Raw genomic sequence first — 26,403 nt, 5'->3', positions numbered from 1 at the left:
ATGCGTTGGTTCATTTTGAGATGCTTCATCTTTATTCAATCATCAAACCTCCAATTTGATTAGTTCAAATAAATAATTCTCGTTTCATTCGCATCAATCACCAAGTAAGTTTCTCTTCGTGCCTCGTGACTTCTCTAGATGGCTTCCCTCTCACAAAGATGCTGCCGCAACACCTACTGCCATGTTCAATGTCAGGATTTTGTCGCCTGAGATAGTTATTTGTAATATTTAATTACAATCACATTGCGCCGTATGCAAGGATATATAAAATAATTAATTAAAAAATAACATGACATAACATAACAAAAAATTAAAACACAAAAGGGTTCATGCTAGAGAAGGTGTTTAGGACCAATTTTGAGCATAAGACTGAGTGAGGAATTCAAAATCCTACCAAAGTAGATATTAAGTTCAATAGTTTCATTTTGATTTGTTGTTAAGATTAAGATATAACCAAGGAATCTATAGATTTTGTTGTTCGGAGTAATCAAGTTTCAGTAATAGAATTCTCAAATATTTTTCCCACATGTGGATGTGTGTGGTTGGTTGCACGGCATAGTATTTCTTGATATTTGGTGGTGGAATTGAGAATGAAAATGATTGAGAATGTGTAGGTCTTCCATTTAGGTGAGTGACGCATTTGATCTGATTTATTTTGTAAAAAGAAAATATGGTTTTATACATAAAATAATTAGAATAATAGTGAAATATAAGTGTATCCGATTACAAAAACATCATAACTTATATGAATAAAATATAAATTTTAAAGCTTAAGAAATAAATTTGAAGCTACGTAATCATTATCTTAACATAAAATCACTCTCTCTCTTTCTCGTGTGAGATTAATGAGTGTTCTATCTACGTCTAAATTCAATCAATAATATTCTTTGTCTCAGAAGCTCGCGACAAGACTTAATTGGACCACTTTCAATGGATTGAATAGAGAATATTTAAAAAAAATTAATTGAGACATAACAAAGGAGAAATTTTAATTCATATTGAGGAATTAAATAAGGATTCGATTTTACTGATAAACTACCCCAAAGAGCCGATTAGAATTGATCCACCTCTTTTTAGTCCTTCAACAATGATCATCATAAAATTGCTAAAAGATAATTTTTTTTAAGGAAATTGTTTTAAAAAGCTTTGTCAAGAAACACACACATACATACAACTTTCAAGCCCTATAATAGTTTCTGTAATACCTCGGAAAATGCAAACGGCATGGCAGTATCTAACAACGTCAAAACTACCTTTAACCGGAGAGCAAGTAGATCTATCAGGTAAGCATTGTAACACTATCAAATCGGATAATGCATGTAGGCTTTTATTCATAAAGGCTTGATATCTAATCATATATAGGATTGACAGGAGTAATAAGTGTGGTAACACAATCAAATCGGAACAGGATGGACCAGCAACAATGAGATGTTTTCTTTCGTGCGTGTGTCGGAGTTGGTTTATGCATCAATGTTCTTGTATATACTTTTCATCATTCATGAAAAGTTGAGTATCCTTTCAAGTAAAGCAACGCGGAATGTGTTGGTTTTCTGTAGAACTTTAAGAAAAAAAGGAAAAAGATAGTAGAAGAAATGAAAATTGCTTTTGATTTATTCAAAAATATCTATTTATATTAATCAGTACAAAGGGTAGCATCAGTCAAGACAGCAGAATCAGTACAAAGGGTAGCATCAGTCAAGACAGCAGAATCAGAACATATCCAAATCTTGCTTAAGCCCTCCTGCTCTGTAAAATGTAGGGCTTCAAGAATTGCTAATCCTTACAATATTACAGTATTGTGTGCTTTACTTACAGCATAGTCAACTGCTCTAACCCATCTGTTGGTAGGTTACTATCGAGTTAAAGAGTATTCCAGATATTAAAAAATATTATTAACAAATTCTAGAAATAATTTTTTTAAAAAAAAAGTTTTAAAAAGCAACTTCCTTGGAAAATTTGTCCAATTATACTTAAATAGTTAGGGAAAAAAAATTGGATTTTACTTAATATATATTAGAAGAAAATTGTTTGAATTCACATCTATCTCTCTCATAGTCACATATGAGATTGTGGGGAGGATGTTTCATTTGATAGATCACATATCTATGATGGGACCTCCAAATATTAAAGAATGCTTGATGAAATGTCCCGAACCACATGTATATGATGGGACGTCTCGTACCACATCTATTTCAATGGATAGCTTTCCATCAATCGGCCGACGAGTCTGTCCTCGTGTTTCAAGCCTTCCGGCGAACATGTGGCTGTGCTTATTCCCTTCTCTGTGGTGGATGATCAGCTCCACGACTTCAATACGGGAAGTCATCTGGAACTGCAGCCTCACATGAGACACATTAGCACCTAAGAAAGTGAGTTAAAAGAAATACGACTTCAACCTCATACGAAGGATAGAAATGTTAAAAGATAATCCCATCTAGGAAACTGACCATGTTAGCATAATCATATTTAGGGCTTTTTTAATATCCTTCTAATATTACAGCATCGTATGCTTTAATTGTAGTACAATCAACTTCTCTCTTCTATTGACATTTTTTTTTCCAAAAAGAAATATCAGTAGACTTCAACCTTTTTTGTATAGAAAATATACCAACATTATCCTTGTGTAATCATATGTAAATAATAAAAAATATTTAAACTAATTTCATATTGCATGCTCAAGATACCTATCTTCTCCTAAAGTATGATGATATTGATGCCTTAGAATGAACCTCTCAAGATAAGGATTATTGATGCCTTTGGATGAGTTCTTTAATTTACTCCTTCAAATTATAATAGTTCATCATGTCGTGGCCATAATCATGGTGGAAGCAATAGTACTTGGATTTATTCGTCCTCTCCAATAATGTCTTCAACGGTTAAGAGTCTTTCAAGATCCATTTATCTTTTATCTATAAAAGACTTTGGTTCTAGTCATATTCAAATGAGTTGACTCAAAACTCGAGTGAGAAAGCTTATCATAGCATATCAGGGTATCCAAAATGTTGTATATTAACATCTAGGTGCAGAAGGTGGTATTATGCTCTATCGAGTCAGTATTATCGTCAAAGGCCTCTAGTGATAAGAGATAAAAGTTCATCGAGATTAGTTCCTTATGGATGTTATGAGTGAATGGGGACCGACTAGAGATGAGATCGATCAAACTTTCCCATCTAGATTGATGAAACTCTCATGGCATCTTTTATACGTATTGATCCATTTGCCATAGTCCAATCCTCATAGAGTTATCCATCAAGTCTATTAGAAGTGATGGTGTAGTAAATTTCATAATTAGGGAGCAGGGCACTCGCTTGGTCGACTATTCTTATTATATATATATATATATATATATATATATATATATATATATATATATATATATATATATATATATATATATATATATATATATATATATATATATATATATATATATATATATATATATATATATATATATATATGCATTTGCTATAGGATTGATATGAAAAAATAAACCCACATTATAAACAGAAAATAAGAGGAACATTTTATTTGCCAAATTTTATTATATATCTATATTAAATGCAATCAATTTATATCGATCGTAATTACTTAAAAAATACAAATCATGGATATAATATCTAACTAAGTAAACTATGTGTCAAGTTAGCGTGGTAACATGATCATTGATAAAGACTTAGACAGGTGTATGCATCAATATTGTTTTAAAAAATAAATAATAAAAGTAACATTAAATGTTATAATAATTTATTAAGATCTTTACCAATTAAACCATATAATATCAAAAAATTTGACTATATAGTTTCCAAAAATGGATTATCCTTTCAAGCAAAGAAATGATGCACGGAGTTGGATTGAGCCACTACTAATATATATCCTTCCATGCTTCTGCTACCAATCCTTGCAACCTCTAACATTCAACATGTCCATCTATTCCGTACTCTTTCATCGTAGCATTGGATTGTAGAGGCAACATGCTACCCATTTTACCAATACGGTACACTAACTATTTTTCATTCATCAGAAGTTGATGATAGGAGAACTCTAAAAGTCCATCAAGCCTTTCTTTTGTTTTCTGTTAATTTTAAGATAATATTTTTATTATCGTTTTGATATGACTAATTATTCAAGCAGCTTCGAAGATCTTTGGGAAACCAGTAATCCACACTAATGAGAAGGGAGAGAAAACAAAAAATCAAAAGAGAAATTAAAAATTAACAAGTAAAGAATATACCACAATGTCACTGCCAATTTAACATTGTTCCACAACTCCAGCTACTTCTACAAAAGAAATTAAAATTTCACTATGTGAAACAAAATCGATACAAAGAATCACTCTCTCATGAGTTAACCTAAACTCAAATTTAAAATTATTTATACATATTCTTATTTAAAATTAGGATTACTCATAAGTAGTCTAAACTTAGGATTTCCTAAATCTTAAGAGTGATAGTGAAATATATGTGTATTTGATTAAGAAAAACAACGAATAGAAAATAAAATTTGAAGTTTAAAAAATAAATATGAAGCCACAGAATTATTATATTTGATCATTATAAACAAAAAATAAGAGGAATGTTTTATTTACAAAATTTTCTTATTTATCTATATTGATTACATTCTCAATTCTTGTGTTGGTTTTGATATAAGTAACGCCTCTCTTCCTTTGTCAATGTCTCATCGCTAGTTTTTTCACTTTAGTTGCAACTGTAAATAGCGATTATACATTTAGCCACCAATTGCAATTGCAATTGCAGCTGCTACCTACAGATTTTGCATTTTGCCTAAATATTGATGACCTATAGGCCCTATATCGGTTGATGTTGCATTGACCTTTTCTATATGAACCATAGGATTACGTATATGTGAGTCAATTAATTTAGGCTCATAACCATCTTACATGTTGAAATTAAGGGATCCAATTATTCTAATGTGGTAACGCAGCCGATTCATGTAGCTATGATTTGAATGAACTACGAATTTATGTCATATTAACTACCGTTTATTACAATTAGATCGTAATTACCCCCTGCAAACAGCAGGGCAGTATCTAACCACGTCAAACCCACATCCAACCGGAAAGCAGGTAGATCCCTCGGGTAGGCGTGTTAGCCTTCGGTTCTGCGATCTAATTCCCACCACCGACATCTCTCCTCCTTTCATCTCGCTGTGTCAGAGGTAACAATGACTCTGTTGAAACCCACCTTCAAAAGCTACCCCCAATCAGAGAGCAGGTAGATTAGTCGGGTAAGTCTACAACCTAAAGTTCTACGAACTAATCTCCACCACCGACTTTCGCACCCTCCATTTCGCAACGCCTCTGCAACAGAGATAACAATGGCCTTACAGTTGGACCCCACCTAATAGCTACCTCCAATCATAGAGCAGGTAACTTTCCTGTTTATCCAGGATGTGTTGAGAAAGTTGTTGCTCTACCATATCCATCAAAACCCGTACGCGGAGATCGTACAACACCGGCCCATTACAACTAGCATCGACGATTAGCGAGTTCCTACTCCCTTTTAAACAATGCTTAGGGTCCCCTAATTAGCAAGTAATTAAATCCCGAAATAATAGCAACAAACTCTTTTTTTTTATCATAAATAAATAGATACTGTTGTGTCGCCGGCTTTATCGAGATCGGTACCGCTCGCTTCCCTTTCGCTCTCCGTCGGGACGGATTTGCGTGTAGATTTGGACGGATTGCGTGGTTTAGCGCTTCACTTATTTCCTTCTCGAAGTGATAATCCAATCCAAGAAGCTGGATTGAATCGACCAAATTCATAGTTTGCAAGATGTCAGTAGGATCCTTGGACATGCTTCTTATCTGCTCCATCAGTTCCGCAGCTCTCTCTTTTATCCTTGTATCACACTCCTGCAATAGACGAGAAAAGGGAGATTTTTCATGGTACTGAAACCGCAGGAAACCCCAACTATGTCGATGAAGGACCAGTTTAAGCATGAGTGCTTTTTAGCTGGAGCTAAATTATCAACACCCCTCTTTCCAGGTGACCTTCTTGCTGAAAACTTGAAACATTTTTGGCAAATAGGATGGCCGGGTTACATACCGATGTTGGAGTGACGGACTGGCCATGTTGGATAAAGTAGTCGGCCCCAACCCTCGGACGATAGCTTACAGACTTGCGAACCATCAGCTCATCATCTGGAACAAGTGATTGCAGACTCAGACTATCCATTCTTATTTTATGTGAAGACTAATTAAAACATGCGAGGTGGCGACGGAGAGCCTGCTGCTTTGTGTTGGAATTTATGAGGACACAACATCTTCGTCTGTTGAGGAGGAAGACAAACACGAGCCACGACTCTCCTCCACTTTGTGGAGATTACCTATTAAACCAAGTTTCACACGACGCGAAAGAGAAAAGATATTATCATCATATATCTCTACTCACGGTTCATACTATCAAAATTGAAGTCGGCTGTATCTGTTCTAACAAAAATAATAGCAACTTCGTGGTGATAGGAAGGCGACGAAGGGATTACTAATGTGTCAATTTGGTTTCCATAGCCACCGACAAAATATATGAAGAGACGTACGCGTTACAAATGCCAATTGGTTTCCATGCATGGGCGCCATTGACATAAGATATGAAGAGACGTAAGGATAAAAAATGTGTAGATCTTTTTGTGTTTTGTTTCCTCGGTCTCCATTATTCATGTTTTATCTACCACATCAATTGTTACTCACGTGTGCAAGAGGTCTATGGTGGCTGACGGAGAGGCTTCAATGCTCCTCCAATGCTGAGGTGGATTCGAATAAGCGCTTCGTGATCAATCTACGTGAAAAGCAAGGTCGGGTGGGTTCTATGACCCAATCCCTTTGACCCTCGAGTTAGTTACCGACAAGGGTGAAGTAATCTTAGTGAATAGTCACTGACCTCGTTTTTTGTGGTTTGGTGAACTTTTAATAATAGGTTTAATCTGGGATGGGCTGCCATGTGTTGAGCATATATTGGAGAGAATTTTTCCCCTATCATTTGTTCCTCTTTCCTCTCCCTGAAAGTGTACTTCAAGAACTCTCTCAAAGGGATTTAGAAGTGCATCTATGTGTTAGCTCGACACGTTGGTCATCACTGCATCGAGCAATCTCCAATGCTTAGCCTGGGGGTGGGCGCATTGGATGGTGGAGGAGATGACACGGCCTGAACCATTGCAGCGAGCTTGCATCGAACGGTAGAGTACCTCGGTTGATCGGTCGGTCCATCCGCTTTGGACGATAGAGAGTGGATAACTTGAGGGTGGAGGGCTCAACCACTGGCTGGAGAAACTTGGCCATGGGATGGAGGTCCGTCAACTTCGGATGGTGGAGGCTGGACCTTGACTGATCTAGCAAAAGTTGCCAAAGCACCCAATTCGTTCAGGAGAGAGAGTTTCAGCCAACTTACAAAGAAGCCAAGGCTCCCTCATCGTGTTTTTGAACTATAGTAGTAGAAGTTGCTGCTCATCTCTTCAAGCACTGCCTCCATTGTGGGTATTTGACTCATGACCTTACAAGTATGAAGCAATGCAATGCCGTCTAACATTGTTGCCTCTGGCTTAGTGCAGTTACCCTACGGGTCCTTATCGATGAGATCTTCATGTTTATTGGGCATAACTTCTAGTCTCAAAGTACTGAGATGTCCTCACCTTCTCACTAGTGTAGATCTGGATGTACTGTTCTATATTGGTAGGAAGAATAACATTAGTTAATTGTCAACTGACATGTGATGTCTAGGGTGGAAGAAGAAGATAAAAGTCATCATCTACCCGTCTGTCCATGTGGGCAAGGGTCCAAAGTAGATAATTGATTGAAGATATTTGACATCTTTTAGGATATTTTGATTCATTTCTTGTGATGCGTATATATAGAGAAGGGAATGAAACTACTTCCACATGCTAGATTGACTAAAGCTTTATTTTTTTAGAGAGAAGAGTGGCCCTCTCGGTTGGACAATTTTTTGTGCTCTATTCTGCACAGCTCCTTTTGGTAATTGTATAGTTTAGCTAATATAATTTTGCTTCTTGGAAAGAAAAAAAAACAAATCAATCATCCTAACTTATCCAAAATGTGGCTTGAATACATATGTTTCCCAATTGTAATCATCCCAAACTTAACAAAAAAGCATCTTGATCTGATGTAGGCATCTAGAAAACCCAACCTCACCATCCCTACACTCTATTTCGCGTAACAACTTCAAAAGCCTTTCTCAAGTTGGCAAGCAGTAGGCCTACAAGTTGTTACACAGAGTAATTATCATTTAGGTAAGCCGCAAGAATTAACCAGCAGCATGCAAATTGTGTTTTACAAAAAGAAAAAACAAATTTATTGCTTCATCAGCCAAATACAAGGAGTTTCTGAAATATCATAGCTTAAAAGACAGGAGAACTATGATGGAAAAGCATTCTTCCAACTAACACTGACTTTATTTGATCAAGCAACATTAACCAGCCAATTAATAATCTTATTGTCTCCACGATAAACATACTTAAAAATGAAAGACCCAATAGAGTGAGCAGTATCCCAGCAACTTACAAATTGCTTTGAACTACTGTTAAGCAAGGATTTCTGTTTTCCATAGATAATATTGGCTTGAGCTTCCTATTAGTTCATATGACGCTTCGTCCGAACCTTCGGCACATCATCCTCTCTTGCGACATATTGCCCAATCAGCATATTGACCTCGCAACACCCGATCTCTTTAGCACATTGTCCAATCCTTCTAGCCCGATACCCGAACTCATGGCACGAGGCCTTCTACTGACACGTCGACCTTCCTCCGGTCCGACATCTAATCTTCTGACATGTTCCATTCCGGCCCAACTTGATTCTTTCTGCTTTAATCAAATTATCTCTCCCTAATCGAAGCTAGTCCTACGTCACTCAAAACACATATTAGATTATAACTTTATCAATTGGTTTTATCATAAAAATTTATGATTCAACGTTTTCATGCAGAAAGGAGTTGGGTATTTATAGGCCCCAATGGCTTCAAAAATAGATCCAAAAAGTATCTCATCCCGGGTTTCCGAGGTACTAGTAGTACCACCATCATTATTGGGTAGTACCACCACCTGCAGACTGACACTAGGTGGTACGACTACCTGATAGAGCCTTGGAGATCGGGCTCTAACGGTACTATCGCTTGATAAGGCAGTACCACCGCCTAACAGTATTAACTTTTGGCGGCACTACTGCCTAGATCACCTAAGAAGCTGAGCCTCAAGCGGTACCACTGTCTAGTCTGGGCGGTGCTACCACCTAACATGGCTCCAAGTGGCTGAATGGGCTATCCAATCGACCCAATTCAACCCTTTTAAGGGCCCAATTGGCCCCTATTTAAGTTAGTAGGATTTCTCCCAAAACTAACTTAATTTTAAGTTCTAACTATCATAGTTAAGACTAAAACAATTAAAATACAAGCAACCTAATTTGTCTAGCACGTCAATTGTTCAGTCGAATTTTCGGTGAACTTCCGGCGAACTCCCAACGAACTTCCGACGAGCATTCACTACATCATCCAATCCTTCGGTGTATCTCCCGATTCATCCGGCCCGATGCCCGATCATTAACTCCGACCCAACTTGATTCTTCTTTAATCATTTTTCCTTTCTCACGATCGTAGTTAGTCCTGCATCACTTATCTCAACACATGGATTAGATCATTAATTCACCAATTGATTTCATCATCAAAATCTAAGATTCAACTTATTTCACTTTATCATCTCACCCATAATTAAGTTAGGTGTAGGAACTATCCTCATCATAATAACTTTTTAGATTATGGACCACTTAGGTAGAACTATTTAGAACATAGTCAGAACTATTTAAAATATGACAACTACTGAGATAACTACCTATGAATCAATTCTCAACACTCTCCCTTGATTCATAATAACATACACTGATTTGAGACATGAAATAAACATACTTCTGAAATATAAGTGACGGTGAGAATATCTGCAACTTGTTTATTTGTGTTACAATACTTCACTATTATGATTCTACTTGATACAAAATCCCGGATGAAATGATAATCTTTATATGCTTTATTCTTCCATGAAAGGTTGGATTTTTCGTTATTGCAATTATGGCTTTATTGTCACAAAATATTTTAGTTACATCTTCTTATTCTTGATGAAGTTCTCTAAGAAGTCTACTAATCCATATTGCTTAATAAATTACTGATGTTGCAGCTACATATTCTGCTTCTGATGATGATAGTGTAGTTGTTACTTGCTTCTTTGAACTCCAAGATATGGCTCATGATCTGAGGCTAAAAATATTGCCTAAAGTATTCTGTTTTTCATCCAGAGCTCCTACCTAATTATTATCAATGAAACCAAATAATTTATATTTAAAATTATGATAATACCAAATGTCATAATGTATAATTTTAGCAATATAACGTAGAATTGTTTAATAGCTCCGAGATGATGTTTGCTTAGATTATGCATAAACCTAGATACTACATCAATAGAAAATGTAATATCTGGTCGAGTATGAGTTAAATAAATCAAACAACCAACAAACTTATGTAGTATCTTACATTTATTAAATATGTACTATATTTAAGTTTTAATTTCTCATTTATATGCATGGGTGTTATTGTAACTTTTAATTAATCATGTTAGACTTTTTGAATAGAACTATTATATATTTTCTTAGTGAAATAAAAAATTTATTTGATCCTTGCTTCACCTTCAACCTAAGAAAATAGTACAATAGACCTAGATTTGACATTTCAAACTTATATATCATGTATTTTTTAAATTCTACCATAAAAGAGTTAGATGAACCTATATATATATATATAATATTATTAACATAAAGGAAAAATATGAGAATATTATATTTACCTTCCTTCTTTAGACAAAGAGTAGGTTCATTATTCCTCCTCTTAAATTAATTTTGATAAAAATAATAATCAATTTTATTGTACAATGCCCTTGGAGCTTGTTTAAGCCCATAAAATGTTTTCTTTAGCTTATACATCTTTTCTTCATATCCTTTAACTAAAAAACCTTTGGGTTGAGTAACAAAAATATTTTCTTATAAATCTTCATTTTAAAACATAGATTTTATATCAAATTAATAAATAGGTCAACTCAAGTAAGCAACTAAATCCAAGACAATTCTCATGGTTTCAAATCTAGCAATTGGAATATCATCAAAATTAATAGCTTATTGCTGCGAATATCCTTTTGCTATAAGCAAAGCCTTATACTTTTAGATATTTCCATCTAGATTCTACTTTGTTTTGAACACCTATTTTAATTCAATAGCATTCTTTTTAATTGACTTAATTTTTTCCTTCATTGCCTTTCGTCATTCCCCTTTTCAATTACTTCCTCAAAACTTATAGAATATGAAATAAACAAAACAAACATTGAATCATAAATTTCTATGAATGATATGAATTTTCCTTGAGAGGTTTCATCTAAGGAATCATTTGATCAATTTGAATTGTTATTGGGTGAGGCTAATGATAAACTTATTGGAGCAAGATTTGTCACTTGATTATATGGAGTGTCTAGTTTTGTTGGAGTTTGAATTTATTTTTAACCTTTATTGGTCTCCCAATTTCAACTTGCCATATCATCAAACACAATATTTTTATTAATAATAACTTTGCCACTAATAGGATTATACAATTGATATATATTTTATTGTAAGGAATAATCAATTAAGATGTATTTTTAAAATTTTTCATCAAGCTTATGATGGTTTTGTGAATTTGCTAATGCATAAGCAATACAACTAAAAATTCTTAGATGGCTTATACTTAGCTTCATACCATAGCAAGCCTCAAAAGTAGTTCGATTCATAATAATCTTTGTTGGTGAAATATTTAATAAATAAATTATTATTGCAACTACTTCTACCTAAAACTAATTCAGAAGATGCTTTCTTTTAAGCAAACTTATTACCATTTCCATGGTAGTTCGATTCTTATGTTCAGTTACACCATTTTGTTCTAAATATATATGGTGCTATAAATTCCTTAAAATATCATTTTTTTCAAAAAAAATAAACTCATGATAAAAATTCACCACATCTATCTATATAAAGTATCTTTATACATATACTACTTTGTCTTTCTATAAATGTCTTGAATTTTTAAAAATTATCAAATATTTTATATTTTAATTTCAGAAAATATACCTAAATCATGTGGCTATAATCATATATAAACAATAAAAAATATTGACTTTTACCAAATAATTTTATATTCATAAATCCACATAAATCAGCATGAATTAATTCAAGATAAATAGATGCTCTCCATGCTTTTTCAATAGGAAATGGTTTCTTACTTTATTTATCATAAATGCATCATTCATATATATCAAGTGTATTAACTTTAGACAATCCAAAAATTATTTTTTTATTTAATAATCTTAAACCCTTAATGTTAATGTGTCCATATCTTAAATGCCACAAATTAGACTTATTTTTTTGAGTTGTAATAAGAGCATTCATTTCAATATTTGAAATATTAAGTGTAAATATCTTGTTTTATATCATACAAGTATTTACTATAATCAAACCAGATTTTTTAACTTTAATAATTCATAAATCATCATCAAATATAATTGAATATCTGTCATCTATCAATTGTCCAGCACTCAACAAGTTATGTGATAAATTAGAGAAAAAAATATATTATCAAGGTATTTTATCTTCCTTTGACTTATTGTCACTTCAATTATTCATTTCCTTTCCACTTGGATTTGTTTGTTATCTCCAAGTCTAACTTTCAACTTGTGAGTTTTATCAATAGCTCTAAACATTGATCTTATGTCTGACATATGATTAAAATATCTACTATTCACAAATCAAATATCATTTGAGATATTATTAATTTATGAATTTATCATAAACAACTTATTATTTTCTTCATTTTCTTCCATATAGCTTTTTTTGTTTTCTCTTTACCAACAATTAACTTCTTGTGACCAAACTTTTTATAATAATAATTGTTTTTATTTATCATGCCTAACAAAGTGTTCTCTTCTACTTCCTCTTCTATTTCCTATACCAAGAAATCCTCCTCTGCCACATCCTCTTCCTATTGATTTTTTTGTCTCTTCTTTTGAAGTAGAAGACCCCCCTGAAATGTTTTTCTTTATTTTTTTCAAGTGACTTGTTTAATTTTACTTCGTGTTCTTACAAGAAACTCATTAGTTCATCAAATGAAATGGTAAATAATTCTTTTAACTCCTAAATTACAATAATAACATGATCAAATTTTGGAGTTAAACTTCTCAAAACTTTTGCAATAATTATATGATCATGAAGATGTTCAATATAAGATTGCATTTGATTAGCAATTTCAATCACTCAAGAAAGAAAATATAATACTGATTCATTGCTTTTCATAAATAAAATTTAAACTCATAATAAAGGGATTAAAGTTTTACCACAATCACCTATCTTGAAATTCATTTTGAAGTATCAACCAAATTTACCTCGAGGATGTAGCTACTACAATTCTTGAGAATATTGTCTCATGTATAACTTATTGAATGAAGAATAATGTCTTTAAGTCTTTCTTTTTATTCTCCCTCAACCTAGTTTCTTCATCTGGATTTGCATATCCATTATCTATTCCCAAAGATCTTGAGACTTAAATAAAGTCTTCGTCTTGATATACCAAAATTTATAGCATTTGTCCGAAAAAGAGGGGAATAAGAGGTTAAGATATAGAATTGCTATTGAAAGTCATAATACCTAGTTTAGATTGAACTTAGTTTTGATATTACAAATGTTGGGGACGAAGGAGCAAAAAAATAATAAAAAAAGAATACTATGATGCAATTAAAAGAGAATGTATTCAATCAAGAAAACCAAAGTTGCATTACCTAGAGGTAAGACTAAGAATACTTACAAAATATTCCCAAGTGCACACACTTTTGCTTCATGAACGATGATGCTATTTATGAGACCTAATGATAACTATCTCACCTATGATTAAATTAGGTGTAGGAATTACCCCCATGATAATAACTTTTTAGATCATGGGGCACTTAGGTAGAACTACCTAGAACATAACTAGAACTACCTAAAACATGATAACTACCTAGATAATTACCTATGAATCAATTCTCAACACTAGGACTTAAGTCCCCCATATTAGAGTTGATGATTTAAAATAATATTGGTATAAGAATTAGAGTTGAACAAAAATACAAGCAAAACATCATTGGCAAACATAAAGTGTGAGGCAACAATATCTTTGATTTTGAAGAAGGCAAGTTTGCTATGGAAACAAAAGAACCAATCAAAGTAGAGAACACTTGTTGTGTGATGATGAAGAGATAGAAAGAAAGAGGTTCTCTTTGTCTCACACACCTCCTCCCTTTAAACCGAGAGAGAACTTACCATTATACGGATAAACTATCAGAAATCGAGATTATAGATCTATTTTTAATCTCTCTTAGTCTATATTTCATAACTCATAGTGGTACTATGAAGGATAGGAAGAGAGGAAAAGACGAGATTATAGGCATCCGTCAACACGGACATATGCGGCCAATGAGTCTCATGTAGTGAGATAGTCGTGCACGAGGAAAAGGAAAATTGATGAGGGATTGGTTGTGAATGATGATTGGCAAGCAACGACTATATTGCATCGTCGAAAAGTGTTGGCTGTCGGTAAAGAGCGAATGACCATGCACATGGGCATCGTGAAGGGAATCTAGACTGACAGTGTGTAGGTGATGGACGGTCGTGCACCGCAATAGCTACGGGCGATGGACATGCCATGCATTACGGTGGCCACATGCCTTGAGCAATTATGGTTTCATCCATTAAAATTACAGTTTTACCTTTATAAATTCTTTTAATTTCAACCTTAACAGCTTTGCCCTTTAAAAATTAGATATTTTCACTACATATTCTAAAAAATTATAGTTTTGTCTTTCGAATAAAATATTTTTGACTTATGTCCTAAATTATAAAATTGACTAATTTGACCTTCTTTAATCAAATTTGATTTTGACCATATTTTAACTAATTGACTAAAAGTAGATTTGATCAATCTCATTTTGATCAAATTTAGAAAAAAAATCAAATTTTGATTAATTTTTAACTTTAGTTAATTTTAATTTAGATTGGTCTAATTGGGCTGATATTTAATTTAATTTTGAGAACTATCCATTTAAATAGGAGGATTGACTGGTCTAATTTAGGGTGCCATACAGAATTAAAAACTATAAATTATAATTTTTTATAGTTTTCTTATATAATATATTCATAAAATTTTTACTTGTTAAAAAATATAACAAGTGCTAATATAAAATTTTACTTACTACCCGTCCCACTTAATTTAAACCTCATATATAAAGATTATGATTTCAGTTCTGTTTGACTCCAAAAGAAAGGTTGTCTAATGGCATCAGTCTAATATTTGTACTATAAAGAACAACAATAATATGTCAGTAATTATTTCTATGATTGCATTAGCTGGATTATCTAGATCTACACGATATCAGAGAGTGATTCATTGTACTTTATCCTTTGGATTCGTTGGATAATGGATTGAGATTGTCAAGGTTGCCATATCCTTCAAATACAACGAGGAATAGTTACAAACCTGTCTCTATTCATCACTAGATTCGATCAAATGAAGTTTATCTAACCTTAATCTGTTTATTAAAAAGCTCCCACAAGAAAGATAGTAGTCAATTGGATCTAGATACCTTTATCTGGAATGAGAATGTATGTCCGATCACATCAATCTAATTTCTGTAGAAGAAAATAAATAAAAACCTTTCCATCATCCACATTGCCTGCATGATTCATTTAATCTATGTCGATGTCGGTTGGATCAGATCTATATAGTTGAATGTGATCCATCGAACGTGTTGGCCGATCTTGTCGTAGAAAAACAAACCATAATAACGTTACAAATACAATTTATCGTATCAATTTAGAAATATAACTAAAGCATGAGCCAATTGTATCATGTGTATTATATAGGGATGAATTAAAAAATAATATAATAATTTCATAGCACTATAAAATATTGTTCTTCAAAGTCGAGTTAAACAAAATTAGACTTAGAAAACATTTTTTGTTTATATATGAAAAGTTGTACGTCTCTCTCCTTCCCTTTTCCATTCCAACTCTCCCTTAAAGTGATTAATTGTACGAAGAGCACCAAGATTAGTCGTTTAGGTTCCAAAATACAAAATGCTTTTTTTTTTTTGTAAAAAATGCTAATAGATTTTTTATATTATCATATCCAAAAATACAAAGGACTCTTCTTCATAGTAACTTGGAACACATGTTATATATTGTTACATAAACCCATGCTTGCATACACATAGACATACGCACGAATATGCGCATGTAGACGTGCATGCCCATACTCACGTGCGCATACTCATAGAAACATAGCAGAAGCAATATAGTCTAAGATATTCTATAGCCAAACATATATTTTGGCCATAGAATGGTAATATGATCAAATCGGAATATGATTAACAAGTATCGAAAATATATTAACCATTTTACTTTAATACCATTTTAGAAAACATAACAAGAATTAATTAAAATTTTATTTACTACACATCTCATTTAATTTAAATCTCATACATAAAAGACTATGATTTTGGTTTTTTTTACTCTATAATGGCATCAATCTAATATTCGGTACTACAAAGCAAAACAATTATATTACTTCCCCATCATTAATTTTTTCTATGATTGTATTAATTGAAAGTGATTTATTGTATTATTGTCCTTTGGATTGGTTGGAGACGTGTTGAGATTGTCAAGAAGGATAGTATCCAATCACATCAATCTAGTCTCCTTTCTCTCGTGATCACATCAATCTAATTTCTATATAAAAAAATAAAAATATCATAAACCATCCCATCATCCACATTGCTTGCATAATTCAATTAATCTATATCCACATCAGCTGGATCAGCTCCACATAGCTGAGTGTGACTCATTGGACACGTCGTCGAATCTGTAGTAGAAAAACGAATCATAATAACATTATAAATACAAATTATGACAGCGATTTAGAAATGTAACTAAAACATAGGCCACTTGTATCATGTGTATTATAATATAATAATTTTATAGGACTATAAAATATTTTGCTAGAAAGTCGAGCTAAATAATATTGGACTTAGACAACATTTTTTTGTTTATATATGATCAGAATATTGAAAGAAATATATTTGGCTTTGTTATTGAGAAGTTGTATGTGTCTTTTTGACACTTCTCTCTCCTTCCCTTTCTCATTCCAACTCTCTCTCTCTCTCTCTCTCTCTCTCTCTCTCTCTCTCTCTCTCTCTCTTTCAAAGTGATTAATTGTACATGGGACACCAAGATTAGCCAACATACGAATTGGACTGAAGTCGGCTCACAGTCATACTAATCGGCTGTATCTGTTCTAACAAAATGAATATCAACTTCGTGGTGATAGGGAAGCGACGCAAGGATTACAAATGTGTCAATTTGGTTTCCATAGTCACCGACAAAAGATATGGAGAAACGTTAGCGTTACAAATGCCAATTGGTTTCCATCATCGACGTAAGATATGAAGAGACGTAAGGATAAAAAATGTAGCAGGTCTTTTTGTGTTTTGTTGCCTCGGTCTATAATCTTTGATCATGGTGGCATTGATGTTGTAAAGGAGACGCATGTTACAAAAGATATGAAGAGACGTAAGCGTTACAAATGCCAATTGGTTTCCATGCATGGGCGCCATCGACATAAGATATGAAGAGCCGTAAGGATTCCAAATGTGCAGGTCTTTTTGTGTTTTATTGCCTCTTGTGTCGCTCTCTATTATTCATGTTTTTTATCTGCCATATCAATTGTTCCAAATTTGGTTTGAGTGACTCATTGGCAACAAATCCAAATTGTGATGCCATGGTCCATTTGATGAGACTGGCACAAATCCGGCGTCGCCTGTGGCAGTAACAGTGGGCACTTCAAAGGTCTAAGTTGGTTGACGAAGAGACTTGGATGCTCCTCAAGTCCTAATGTGGACTCAGATGCATGCTCTGTAATCAATCTGTACATAGGTTGAGGTTGGATGGATTTCTCGCACTGATCCCGACACTCAAGTCATTTACCTAAAGTATGGAGCAATCTTAATGAATAGTCATTGACTTCGATTTGATATGAAGAGCTTTTTATAATGGGTTTAACCTGGGCTGGGCTGTCATATGTCTGAGTATGTATTGGAACAAATATTACCCCAATCACATAGCACAACATGAGTGATTTGGAACAACATTATTAGCAATCCTAGATACTTTCTGGGTCGATTGTGGTTCTTCCAAGGGTATGCACATTCTATCATGGGATTGGGATAGGAATATTCTTTCTAGATATACTAGGAATTGGGACTGATAACCTTTCTTATGAAATATACACTTGAAGCTCAACAGAGACTAATATCTTTCGATCATTGATAGTATATGAGATAAAATGGTTGGAACTAAATATGCTGTGATTTATCGCAAAGCTGGAATCGGGTTTGTTTCTTCTCGCTCTTGAACGTTTAAGAGGAGAGTTCACTAAATTTGTTGGTGATATTTCTATTATTGATGTTTTCAAAGATAACTATATTTTAGATTCTGGTAGTCCATTCAAGCATGCTTTCAGCTTTTAGAACTGACCTCAGGATATTTATCACAAGGTAATTTGACAACCCAATAAAGATAATAAAGCAGAAATATAAAAGGAGAGATAAAAACACCAGAACACTAGATATACGTGGTTCGGTCAATAGACTTACATCCACGGACGAAGGAGGAGTAAATCATTACTATAAAAGAGGGACAATTATAAATGCCTTAGGAAGATGTTCCTAAGCCATAAAACATCCGAAAATACTAAACAAAAAAAACCTAAACTATAAGCCCAAACTATTTAACTGAGTGTGGACTTAAATCCAAAGCAAACACTTAGGTTTTTCTTGTGGTGCTTCTTGTGGTGCCTCTGACATCAAAGCCCAGGCCCTTATTTATAGTTCCAATAGGAGATAGCAAGCCTGATTTTCCGGATGTGGGCCTATGAGACTTGCCAAACTAACAAATCTCCACCTTGGCATGTCCCCACAAAACTTGCTTCACCTTCTTCATAAAAGCCCCAACGAGCAATCATCAATAATGAACACTAACCAAGTCCAAGTACTGCTTGAACTTGTAAATCGGAAGAGGCTTCGTAAGCATATCAAATGGATTGTCCTTCGTATGAATTTTCTGAACAAGGACCTTTCCCTCAGCAATAGTATCCCATTTGCATCCAACAATTTTCTTACCCGAAGACGGCTTCACAAGATCTCAAGTTCTATTATGATAGAGAGACTCAATTTCTTCATTCATCGCAATCAACCACTTAGCGGAATTATCACAAGAAACTACATCTGAGTAGGTAGTAGGCTCACCAACTTCACTTGTTTCTTCTGCAACAGACAAAGCATATGCAACTAAATTTGCATATCTTTGTGGTGGTCGAATATTTCTCCGTGGTCTATCCTTGGCTATGGAATATTGCTCTTCCTCTGGATCAACTGCGTTAGTAGACTCGGGACCATCTACTAGCATTCTTTGGGTAGAATAGTTCGACTGAAAAGAATCAGAACTACCAATCTCAAGCTCCACCTGCTTCTGCGCACTATCATTTGTACAACTAGTAGATTCCTCTTTGGAAGATAACATAGATAATTCATCAAAAGTAACATCTCTCAAATTTTGGGGATTTGGGATTAGAACACCATAATATGTATCCTTTCACCCCAGAAGCATACCCAAGGAAAATATATTTTTTAGCTCGAGGCTCTAATTTTCCTTCATTTACATGCATGTATGCTAGACACCCAAAAATTTTAAAATCAGAATAATCAGCAGGAATACCTGATCAAACTTCCTCCGGAGTTTTAAAATTAAGTGCTGCAGAAGGAGCGCGGTTGACAACGTAACAAGCCATATTAATCGCCTCTGCCCAAAAGTCCTTTGTTAACCCTGCATTTGAGATCATACACCTTGCTCTCTCCAAGAGTGTTCTGTTTATATGTTCGGCCACACCATTTTGCTAAGGCATCATCCTAACAGTGCGATGTCGAACAATTCCTTCATTTTTGCATAATTTATCAAAGTCACTTTCACAAAATTCCATGCCATTATCTGTTCGAAGCCGCTTAATCTATTTACCTATTTGGTTCTCAATCAAAGCCTTCCATTGCTTAAAGGTTAAAAAAATATAATTTTTATACTTCAAAAAATAAACCCAAACTTTCTTGGAATAATCGTCAATGAAAGTCAATATATACCTGGCACCACCCTTAGACTGAACATGAGCTAGACCCCAAAGGTCTGAATGAATATAGTCAAGAGTACCTTTTATTTTGTGAACTATCGGAGAATTGAAGCTGACTCTTTTTTGCTTTCCAAAAATGTAGTGTTCACAAAAATCCAGTGGCCCAATACTCTATCCACAAAGTAGACCCCTTTTACTTAAAATGCTCAAACCTTTTTCACTCATATGACCCAAACGCATATGCCATAATTTGGTGATGTCAGAATCAGACAATGATGATGATGAGACTGCAACTGAACCTGTGACAGTAGTTCCCTGCAAAATATACAGGCTACCAGACCTACAAGCTTTCATAACAACAAGGGCACTTCTAAAAACTTTCATAACTCCACCTTTAGCTGTGTATTTACACCCAAGAGCCTCTAGGGTGCATAAAGAGATAAGATTCTTTTTCAAATCAGGAATATGTCTAACATTAGTAAGCGTCCTCACAATATCATCATGCATTTTAATTCGGATTGTTCCTTTACCAACAACATCACATGCGATATTATTGCCCATCAAAACAATTCCACCGTTACAAGATTCATATGTGGAAAACAAATCCCTATTGGGACACATGTGATAAGAAAAACCTGAATCTAAAATCCATTCATTTTTAGACATCGTCCTGTCATCAGTAGCAAAGAAAATATTTTCAACATTCTCATCAAATGCTACACTAGCTTCAGCGGACTCAGTAGTTTTCTCAACAAATTTTCCTTTTTTGCTTTAATTTATTTTTTAATTTAAAACAATCAGCTTTAATGTGCCCCATTTTATGACAATATCTGCATTCCAAATTTCTCTGTCTGGATTTAGATCTAGATTTAGATCTACTACTGTCAAATTCTCTTTTATACATTCTACCCCTAACAACCAAACTCTCAGCCTGATTCTCTCTACTTTCCCCAGTGATATCCCTGTCTATCTGCTCCTTAGATTTTAATACAGATCTAATTTCTTGATACAAAACTATTTCTTTTCCATAAATCAAAGTATCACAGAAATGCTTAAAAGATTGGGGAAGAGAACACAAAAGTAATAGGGCCTTATCCTCATCATCAATTTTTGCATCTATATTCTCCAAATTCACAACCAATGAATCAAATTTATCAGGATATGAGAGTATAGATGTACCTTCAGTCATCCGAAGCATATACAAACTCTGCTTCAAGTAAAGATGATTCTCCACTGTCCTCTTTATATACAAGGCTTTAAGCTTGTCCCACATGCTCTTAGTCGTAGTCTCCGTAGCTATCTCCCGTAAAACCTCGTCAGAGAGATTTAGAATGATGCTTGATCGGGCCTTCTTATCCATTACCGCAAGATCTTCCTTTGATGTATCATCTGGAATGTTCTCAACTCCCTGTAGTGTCAAATCAACTCCCTCTTGAATCAGAATGACCTCCATCTTGAGTTGTCATATGCCGAAGTTGGCATTTCTATTGAATTTCTCGACAACGATCTTTGTTATTATTATCGTTGCCAAAAGATCCCGAAACCAAACTCTGATACCAGTTTATTAGAGCTGACTTCAGGATATTTACCACAAGCTAATTTGGCAACCAAAAAAGACAATAAAACAGAAATATAAAAGAGAGTCAAGAACACCATAATACCAAATATATGTGGTTCGGTCAATAGACCTACATCACTACTATAAAAGAGGGACAATTACAAATACCTTATGAAGATATTCCTAGGCCATAAAACACCCGAAAATACTAAACAAGAAAAATCCAAACTATAAGCTCAAACTATTTAACTGAGCGTGGACTTAAACCAAAGCAAACACTTAGGTTTTTCTTGTGGTGCTTCTTACTTCAAAGCCCAAGCTCTTATTTATGGTTCCAATAGGAGATAACAAGCCTGATTTTCCTGATGTGGGACTATGGGACTTGCCAAACTAACATCAGCAATATAGATGCTAGTGATAGATCTTTGGTGGTTCTAATGTCATTGTTAATCTATATATCACATGATAATTTTTAGTTTTAGAAGCTAGATAATAAGAGGGTTTGTTCTGCTAAGTCTGCCTATCATTTTCTTGCTTCTCAGTTGGGATGGTTGATCCTAACGTGGACTAGTTGTATTGTTTGTGGAAGCTTCCCGTGTTGCCTCGGGTTAAATTTTTTTGTTGGAAACTTTTGCACCGCCACCTCTCATTGTCGGATTGATCGTCTCAACTAAGAGTGTGCAGTAATGCTACTACTTGTCCCTTTTGTCAATCTAAAGCAGAAACCATTAATCACTTCTTTCTGTGCGTCTTTCCTATTAAATTATGGCAACTCTTTAAATCTTAACTAGATATTCAATTTTTAATGAGGGGGTGCAGTGTCCCAATTCTGATGGTCAAACCTTGTGGGTTCTAAATGATATTGGTCTTTGGTGAATATGGAGGGCTACGAATGATCTTGTTTTCAACCCCATTGCTTGTTCTGTTTAAAAGATTTTTCATAAGATAGTAGAATTTGTTCTCTCTAATGACAAGGCAAAATCTTCTGATAGCATGGTGCATGAATTATGTCCAACATATGATATCACTAACTTATCCAAAATGTAGCTTGAATATATATGTTTCCGAATTGTAATCATCCCAAACTTAACTAACAATTATCTTGATATCTGATGTAGGCATCTACAAAACCCAACCTCACCATCCCTACACTCTATTTAGCATAGCAGCTTCAATAGCCTTTCTAAAGTTGGCAAGACTGAAAAGAGTGAAAATTGCAAATAGCTAATATAATTTTGTAACACATACCAGCAACTTGCAAATTGCTTTGAACTACTGTTAAACAAAGATTTCTGTTTTCCATAGATAATACTGGCTTGAGCTTCCCAGGGCTAGTACAATACACGTTCATTTACAAAGGCTTAAATATATTTCACAATAAAGGATTCATAGAAGAAGCAGCATAGTATAATACACGCTTATTTACAAAGGCTTACATATGTTACAGAATAAAGGATTCATAGAAGAAGCCAGTATAGTACAATACACATTCATTTACAAAGGCTTACATATATTTCAGAATAAAGGATTCATAGAAGAAGCAAGCATCGTCATACAATCAAAGTGGAACAGGATGTACAAGTAACAAAGAGACATATTCTTTCGTCTTCGTAGAGGAGATGGTGTATCCATCGATATACTTATATAAATTCTCAATCATTCGTGAAAAATTAACAATCCTTTGAAGTAAAGCAACAGGGAATGCAGTTTGATTGAGGCACTCTTCGTTTATATCCTTCCATGCATCGTCAACTAGAACTTGGAGCTTCTTACATGCCACATGCACATTTGTTCCATATTCTTTCATGTAGCATTGGACTGTGGAGGCAACATGTTCCCTAGTTTGTTCCAACTGTAAATTTCATGAAAAAAGAGGATTAATGATCTATAAACTGAATTCTAAGGGATCCTTTCAGGATTTACATGTTCATTATATTAAAACAAATTGATAGACTATTATCAATAATAAGGTGTAGATAAAAGGAATTTGGGAATCTACAGATGTGGAAGCTTACGAAAGGGAGTTTTTTTGTTTGTACTAGATTTCATAATATAAAATCATCAAAACTTTGATAATGCAATTGAGTGACACAAGAAATGCTTTTGAGGAGATAAATAGAAGGAATATTGAAGACAACTTTGGAGATTACCTATTAAACCTCAATTATAGTCCATTTCATCTAATTGGAGAATGTATGTTATTTTCTTTTTCTTTTTTCTGTGTTATCATATTTCTACTACGACGGAAATCAGTGCAAAATTTACTATAAAAAATGTTTATATGATATAAAACACAGGAGATTATATTATGACCATACCTCATGTGAAGTAATGTCATTCATGATACGACAAATTATTGCAGAAGCTTGGACAATCTTTGGGAAACTAGTAATCCATTGAAATGCCTCCTTAGTTGCTATTTCTCCCATTCCAACGAAAGAGGCACATTCGAGCATAGGATATGCTGAACTTATGAGGGAAACATGTAGATGTTCTTCCAAAGTTGGTATGTAATGTTGATCTCTCCATTTGGATTCCTCAAAATAAGCTTCAGATAAATCTTTCATCTGTACCCAAGTAAAACAAAACCATTCCTTAATATTTGTAATGCATGAGTAGCGTCTACAAATGGGACAATCTAAGTTCAATACTGTCGCATCTGAAATGCTTATTCTTTGTATTGGCCAATAGTGGATTCATTTATTGCTTATGTAATGCTAATTAATAAAAGTGAAAATAAGAAGAACCTTATAATCTCATCACTCACAGCTTCCTTCAGATAGGTTATGCGATATTTTTCACCGGAAGCCAATAAATCTTCAAACTCTTTAAAGGTGTGGATTAGCTTTAGATAATAATCCTTCATATACTCTGGTAATTGATGAACAACCTTCGCATCCCACCTGCATATGTATTAGTTTCACCATCTTTAGAAAAATAAAACATAAACATACATGTTATTTTGCTATACACAATGACTAAAACTATTATGTGATATTATCAGTGGCACCATTTGTTATCATCTATTAAGCCATGATAGTAAAAGGTAATCTATCCATCGATATAAGATTTACGGACCTTTGAATTGCCTCAGTTAGTCGTTGACTCTCCTCCAATGTGCTATAGACATCATATATGTCGACCAAAATTGAAATATGGGCAATCACCTTGGTCGTTATCACTCGTGCACGAGAATAATAGGGTTCGAAGTATATTGCCAGGATCCAGAAATAGCATTCCACCAATCGATCTCGAGCAAAACTGAGATTTTTTGAGGAGACTAAATCATTCCACCACCTTCAAGTCGTTTACAAATCAAAATGGCATTACATATCAATTAAAAGTTTGATGGGAGAAGGAACCAAGCTCAGCAATTAGCCTTCACTTGTTTACATTAGCAACATGATTGTATTGTTCTTTCTTTATAAAAATCCAGAAGAAATATAGCTCCAGGGAATTCAAAAGTGAGGAAGAGCTTACATGGTGATGTTCTTAAGTTCCTCGCGATGAAGAGATTGCAGCAAATTGAAGTCCAACTTTGCAAGCTCCAGGATGGCATCATCTCGTGTGGCGTCCTCTTGGTATATAGATATGTAATCTCTTGCCAAGAGCCTTCTAATTCTCCTACAGAGAGGTGTCTCGAGGTCAAGAGACACTTGCGTTGTTAATGGTGGTTTAAGATCAGCTAATGCAGACACTAGGCTATTCCTCGTAAAAGAGATGGCTTCATCAAGAATGATCTCCCCATGAGTCCCAAGATAGGCTGCGTTGTACAAGCTTAACAGTCCTTTCACGTCACTCCCCAAGGTAGACATGAAACTCCCTCCCTCATCTTTGAACTTGTTAAAAACATCTACAGAAATACATAAGATTTTTTTGTTCTGAGGGGAAAACACATAAAGCCATATTATCAAAATTAATTTACCGTTTTAAGTGATTACGTGATAATCAATACAATGACTTTTGTGTGTGATTTTTATGTCTATTTTACCGGAGAAAATATTTTTGGCACAGCCAACGTCTGAGTGAATTAAAGAAAAGATGATTAAAGAAGATCGTATTGTTTTGGATCACACATACAAATACTGCTTTATTTGACAACGTCCGTGTTGTCAATATCAGCATCATGGATTTGACTTAATGCTTCGCTTATTCCCTTTTGAAAGTGATAATCCAATCCAAGAAGCTGGATTGAATCAATCAGGACCATGGTTTGCAGCCGATCATTAGTATCATTGAACATGCTCTTTACTTGCCCCCTCAGCTCTTCAGCTCTCTATTTCATCCTTGCATCACACCTCTTCATCATCCATGAATATATATATATATATATATATATATATATATATATATATATATATATATATATATTATGATTGAAAGTGATAATCCAATCCAAGTAGTATGATTGAACATGCTCTTTACTTGCCCCCTCAGCTCTTCAGCTCTCTATTTCATCCTTGCATCACACCTCATCAATGAATATATATATATATATATATATATATATATGCGCATGTACACATGCATACACATACTCATAAAAACATACAC

General features: G+C 34.1%; 1 protein-coding gene across 1 annotated transcript; it reads right to left on the bottom strand.

The window, feature by feature from the left end:
• Positions 1 to 23,407: 23,407 nt before the first annotated feature.
• Positions 23,408 to 26,090, bottom strand: LOC135586232 (alpha-humulene synthase-like). Its single transcript, XM_065193709.1, has 5 exons — positions 25,330 to 26,090; positions 24,928 to 25,146; positions 24,617 to 24,752; positions 24,168 to 24,416; positions 23,408 to 23,701 (listed from the first exon to the last, which is right to left on the bottom strand). Exons 1-5 carry the CDS (start codon positions 25,662 to 25,664, stop codon positions 23,408 to 23,410), a joined length of 1,233 nt encoding a protein of 410 aa, XP_065049781.1. The 5' UTR covers positions 25,665 to 26,090.
• Between the last annotated feature and the right edge of the window lie 313 nt (positions 26,091 to 26,403).

The sequence above is a fragment of the Musa acuminata genome, chromosome BXJ1-7 (genome assembly GCF_036884655.1).
Source record: "Musa acuminata AAA Group cultivar baxijiao chromosome BXJ1-7, Cavendish_Baxijiao_AAA, whole genome shotgun sequence".
NCBI classification, from domain to species: Eukaryota; Viridiplantae; Streptophyta; class Magnoliopsida; order Zingiberales; family Musaceae; genus Musa; species Musa acuminata.
This window is presented reverse-complemented; position numbering and strand designations above follow the sequence as displayed.

Bases quoted from the DNA above. Each gene is read 5' to 3' on its own strand.
- LOC135586232 (XM_065193709.1), bottom strand. From the start codon at position 25,664: ATGTCTACCTTGGGGAGTGACGTGAAAGGACTGTTAAGCTTGTACAAC. The intron at 25,147-25,329 runs GTAAGCTCTTCC...AACGACTTGAAG, and splicing joins GAACTTAAGAACATCACCAT to GTGGTGGAATGATTTAGTCT. The intron at 23,702-24,167 runs GTATGGTCATAA...TGAAATTTACAG, and splicing joins ATGACATTACTTCACATGAG to TTGGAACAAACTAGGGAACA.